General features: G+C 45.7%; 1 protein-coding gene across 1 annotated transcript; it reads left to right on the forward strand.

The window, feature by feature from the left end:
- Positions 1-1,150: 1,150 nt before the first annotated feature.
- Positions 1,151-5,091, forward strand: Defb129 (defensin beta 129). Its single transcript, XM_051143522.1, has 2 exons — positions 1,151-1,208; positions 4,649-5,091. Exons 1-2 carry the CDS (start codon positions 1,151-1,153, stop codon positions 5,089-5,091), a joined length of 501 nt encoding a protein of 166 aa, XP_050999479.1.
- Positions 5,092-5,729: the final 638 nt, after the last annotated feature.

Consider the following 5,729-nt stretch of genomic DNA (forward strand, 5'->3'; position numbering starts at 1 on the left):
GGCTGGAGACATGCTCAGTGGTTAAGAGCTCATTTTTTTGTTGTTGTTGTTGTTGCAGAGAGCCACAAATCTGTCCCTTGAACCAAAGGTGGGCCACTCATGCCCACTCTAAATCCCAACTCCAGGGGATCCAATGCCCTCTTCTGGCCTCTGAGGGAACTGTACTTGAATGCACAGGCACACACATAAACACATATACACATGTTTAAAAATAAGAATAAAATCTTTTTTTTTTTCTTCTTTAATGATAGGAACAAAATATACCTAAAAGTGAAGTTTTTGGAAAAACCATTTGCTCTTCTCTGTCTTGTATCATTCCTCAAACTTGGCCATGGCCTCCCACCTGGCCTTGCGCTTCAGGGCTGGGTCTCTAAAGACATCCTTAGCGACAACAGTTTTGTCCAAGAGGATGTCCACAAAGTACCTTGTGTACATGAGGTTATTATAGTTATAAACTTTCACAAATGATTTGACCTTTGATCTCTGGGCAATTTTCTTCTTGCCCATGGCAGCTGTCACTTTTCGGGGATAGTGACATGCCCACTGTCATGGCTGTCAGGGCAGTCTGAGGTGCCATCAGCAATGCTCTTCACCATGATGGCTTTGAATTCAGCCAGGACTGGCACCACATTCCTGGGTTTCATGAACTTACCCATTTCAACATCAAGCAGCCAGCACCAGCAGAAAGGAAAGGACTCAAAGCTTTTTAAATAAAAGAAAAAGAGCTGAGCGTGGTGGTGCACGCCTTTAATCCCAGCACTCGGGAGGCAGAGGCAGGCGGATCGCTGTGAGTTCAAGGCCAGCCTGGTCTACAAAGCAAGTCCAGGACAGCCAAGACTACACAGAGAAACCCTGTTTTGAAAACAAAAACAAAAACAAAAACAAAAAAAAGAACAAGAAATATAAAGATCATCCTTTCTTTCTTGTATTAGATATATTGTGTTCCCCTCCAGACAAAGAATAGCAGCACATAGAAATGTGCTGGGAAAAAAAATGTTATCAAACAGAGTCAGAGAAAATTCCCTGAACAGCGCACAGACCGGTTTGGCCACACATCACTGCTCATGGCTCAAGGCCAGGCAGAGGCCAACAAAGGCTGGAGCCCAAGAACACCAACCCAGAGCCACATCTCTCCTTCTGCCACGCAGCCATGAAGCTTCTTCTTCCTCTCTTTGCCAGCCTCATGCTACAGTGTCAGGTGAAATCAGGTAATGTGGGCTCCAGGGCTTAGGGAGGGTTGATGTGAGGAAGCAGGATTGAGCCGCCTGTGGTGCTGCGACCCCTAACAGACGCTCAAAGAGGACATTCCCAAAAAAGATGGCTGGAGAGTTGACCCAATTCCCAGACTGCGTCTGATGGAGATGCCAAGGAGCTACAGGGAAAATGGAGTGTTGTTTGTGTGTTTAGGAACTGTATCGCATCTTATGCAACCTTCCTGAGGGGTGTGTGTGTGCGTGCGCGGATGTGCGTGCGTGGGGGTGTGTGGGGTGTGGGGGGCGTGTGTGTGTGTGTGCGTGCGCGCGAGCGTGTGTGTGCGTTGGGGGGATGTGGGGGGGGTGTGAGCTTGCTCTATTTCTGACTTAACCATCTTTTATATTTTTAAGATCTCTATGGTGTGTGTGTATGTGATGTGTATGTGAGAGAGGGAAAATATAGTGTGATATGTGACAGAGAGAGAGCGCAGGCAGGTTCATGCGTGTGGAGGTCAGAAGACAACATCAGGTGTCAGTCCTCACCATCCGTCTTGCTTACCACAGGGTCTTTTATTGTTTGTCACTTGTACGCCAGGCTACGTGACCCATGGGCTTCTGGGGATTCTCTTGTCCCCTCCTCCAGCTGCACTGTAGGGACACTGGGGTTTCACATGCCTGCACCACTGCATCTGCCTTTATGTGGCCCCCTAGTGCAAAGGTCCAATGAACACATATGCCTGTTCATGAAATCCTTACCTCTGTGCTCAAAATCCCTTTTAGGACCTAGTAAGCAGATCTATGTCTCCATGTCAGCTTTTCCAGGAGAGTCTTATACTTTCCCTCAGTGTCTGTCTTCCTGGAAACCCTCCAACTACCATGGGGTGGCTAGGGACACATTATAGCACACGACAGCACAGAGAACTGGCCACTGTTCTTGAAAAAGGAGAAAGGCTGAGGCTTGTTTCTGCAAACAAGAACCACCCAGCTGCTTGGAATAATTCCAATGAGTCAGACAAAGAAAATAAAGAGTCTCCCAGCACTCAGGAGGCAGAGGCGGGCAGATATCTGTGAGTTCAAGGCCAGCCTGATCTACAAAGTGGGTCCAGGACAGCCAGAGGTGTTATACAGAGACAAACAAAACAAAACAAAACAAAACAAAAAAGAGTCGAAGGTGCTTGTAATGTTTTTGTGTTGGGAATGTAGGCGGGTAAGTCTGCATCGCCCTTGAGTAAAGTCATTTAACTGTGTCAAACTTCAAAACTGACATGAGTGTAATGGTCAAATGAGTGTGACTGTCTCTAGTTCAAAATGTTTCCATTTTGTACTCCTTCAGTGAACAATGTGAAGATAACAAAAATAATATATGTGTGAAGAATATCATTTGGAAATTATTTGTTTTATTAACATGCATTACATATATATATACATATATATATATATATAACTGGATTTATTGTGATATCTTACTCTGTATATATTTCATTGTATTTACTCCCTACCCTCTCTTTGCCCCTTCTCACTCCTGCTGATCCTGTTCTCACTCCTCCTTTCTGCTCCCCTTTCTAACTTCATGTCTCTCTCTCTCTCTCTCTCTCTCTTTTTTTTTTTTTTTTTTTTTTTTTTAGTGGCCCAGTGAGTTTTATTAGGGTTGCCTTCTGAAGCGTGAGCAATGGGTTATCTACAGGGGGCGTGAAAAGAAAAATATCTCTCTTCCCCTAACCACCATCCTTAGCTACATAAATCTCAGGGACGGGGTAGCCTCTTGAACCCTCTTCCCTTCCACAGCAGGATGTTGACAGACCCAATCTTGTGCAGGTTGTCACAGGTGCTGTAACCTTTGGAAATTGTCTGATGCTAAATAAATCACTCCTAATTTATATAAAATTTATAAAAATCGGTAAGGGAGTAATAGAGAAAGACGATTTCTTAGTTGAGGAAAAAAAAGTGAGACACTGGGATGAGTCATTGCACAGATGAAGATGAGTTACTAAGATCAGTGGGGAATTAAGCTAGACATTATAATATATGGGTGATCTTGACAGAGACAAGGTTGGACTACAGTAATAAACAAGATCTCTGCTGAACAGAATGTCGGGAGAGGCTAGAAGTGACAAAATGTCATGTTCCAGGAACCATGAGCTAGTGATCGACAGAGATCAAAGCCCATGGGCTCAAAGAAGACACCTCTAAAAATCCTATGAACTCTGTTTTAGAATTCTTCCTTAGTTTATCTCACGTAACGCCAGCCCCATCCCACTTATTTTCTTGCAAATTATCATTGCATCCTTCTCACACAGAAAGAAAAGCACTGCGTATAGTGTCATGTGGACAAAGAGAAATAGCCCACCTGAGTCCACAGCAGCGACTAGCCGAGCTTCGACAAAGGAAAGCTTACCCTGACCAGCACACCTTGTACACATCTCACACTGAACTCACTGATGTGTTCACAACTAGCCTATGTTAACAGTCGTGACTCTTGGATTACTTGTATGGCAGATTTTACTGGCATTGGTGTTTGCTAGGAATATATAGAGGGGGATGGGAGGCTCTGCTGGTGTGGAAGACGCAAGACTGGAGATCCAAAATGCTGCATTATGGCTGGAGATGTAGCTCAGTGGGAGAGTGACTGCCGCAAAGTCCTGGGTTCAAAGTCCAGTACCACCAAACAAAAAGAATGGGAGGGAGAGAGGGAGGGAGAGAGGAAGGGAAGGAAGGAGGAACTGAGGGTGAGAGGGAGGAGGGAGGGAGGATAGGATGGAGGAAAGAAAAAGAGGGAGGGAGGAAAACAGAAAGAGGGAAGGAAGAAAGGGACTGAAGGAAGGGAGGGGAAGAGAGAGAGGAAAGAAGGACGGAAAGAAGAGAGGGAGGGAAGGGGGAAAGGAGTGAGATGCCATTCTGAAATCAAGGACTTAGGTTGCAAATCTTTCCTTCCTCTTTATAGCCTTGATGTGTGTGTGTGTGTGTGTGGGTGTGGGGGTGTGGGGGTGTGTGTGGCATGTATGTGTGGTGTGTGTGTGTCTGTGATGTGTGTGATGTGTGTGTGTGTGGTGTGTGCGTGTGTGTGTGCATGTGTGTGTAAGCCAGTATTAGGTGTCTTTTCTCAGGTACCATTCACCTTGTTTTGTTGTTTTCTGTTGTTCTTGAGACAGTATTTCACTGTGTAGCCCCTAGCTAGACTGGAACTCTCTATGTAGACTAGGCTGCCTTAAAATTCACAGAGATCTGCCTGCCTTTGTCCCCTGGGTGTTTTAGCAATATTTCTAAAGTTACTCAAGGAAAGGAGACTAAACAACAGATTTATTTTGGGCCCCACCAGTGTACAGTGACTGTCCAGGTCTTCCGTAAGGTGCCACCGTCATCAAACACTGTCCCTGAAGGCTGACACACTCCCACCAGCAGTCTGAACTAATCATTAACTTTGGCCCCTTGGTTTCTCTCCCCTGCCCCCCATGCAGAATTTTTTGTCATAAAAAGATGCCTAATGGGCTTTGGGAAATGCAAAGACAGCTGCCTCACTGAGGAAATGGAGATACAGACCTGCAAATCCAAAAAATGCTGCGTTGGCTCCAGAGTGACCAAACTGATTAAAAGCTACCTGCGACACGAAATACCCCGCTTACCCGATGACGACATCATCGAGATGCTGAGGAGCGAGAAGAATTCCAGAGAAGAGATGAGAAGAAAACAGGCCTTGGTCACACTCTCCCAAATCCGAGCCGCCAACCACCTTCCGCCCAGTATCAACTCCGCCCTTGTCCCAAATGCCTCCCCTGTCAAGTCTGTCACCACCAAGATCGGGAGAAGCTGCCCCAGTCACGCTGCTTCGGCCAAGAGGCACACCAAACAAAGCAAGGATTCTACCAAGGCCTCCCTTCAGCCCCCAGCTGGACCGCCTTAGACACGGCAGCGGGGAAGCGCGCCTTTCTCCTAGGGTGTCAGGCTCCTCTCTACCTCCACAAGCATTAAAATCAGATGTAACTGTTCTGTAAACACACATATAATAAATACCATCAAAACTCCAGTTTGCGTGACGTTGTCATTCTTGCAGGAGTCCCCCAGAGGACTGTGCTAGGGAAGAGAGCAAACCCAGGCTTGGCAAATGCTGAGCATCAGGCCTCCATATGTAATATTTATGCGACGCTCCCCCATTTGTGGCAATGCGAAGGAGAAAATAAAACATATTTTCTCTTATTGCAGATCTTGGGGTAAGGGCCCCTACACAAACCAGAACACAGAGAAAATAGAAGCTGGTGACACTCGTTTGAACTCGTTTCTTAGTGTAAGACATCTGACACAATGTCATATCAGTACAGAAATTATTCTGACATTTGTCATCTGTGCGGCCTTGGACAAATCACTTATCCATACATTACCATCGATTTAGTCACTCGTTACTGGAGATATCAATACTTTAGTGCAGGCCAGAATTTAACAATCTCAGAGCACACCTCCTCTCTAAGGTCCACATGACGATGGCATGACTTGACTCTCAACCCCAGTCTTTGGAAAGCTTTATTGCAGGATATATGTTTAAAT

The sequence above is a fragment of the Acomys russatus genome, chromosome 4, assembly GCF_903995435.1.
Source record: "Acomys russatus chromosome 4, mAcoRus1.1, whole genome shotgun sequence".
NCBI lineage: Eukaryota > Metazoa > Chordata > Mammalia > Rodentia > Muridae > Acomys > Acomys russatus.

Coding starts and splice junctions, on each gene's coding strand:
- Defb129 (XM_051143522.1), top strand. CDS start 1,151: ATGAAGCTTCTTCTTCCTCTCTTTGCCAGCCTCATGCTACAGTGTCAG. Junction 1,209..4,648: donor ACAGTGTCAGGTGAAATCAG/GTAATGTGGGCT, acceptor CCCCCCATGCAG/AATTTTTTGTCATAAAAAGA.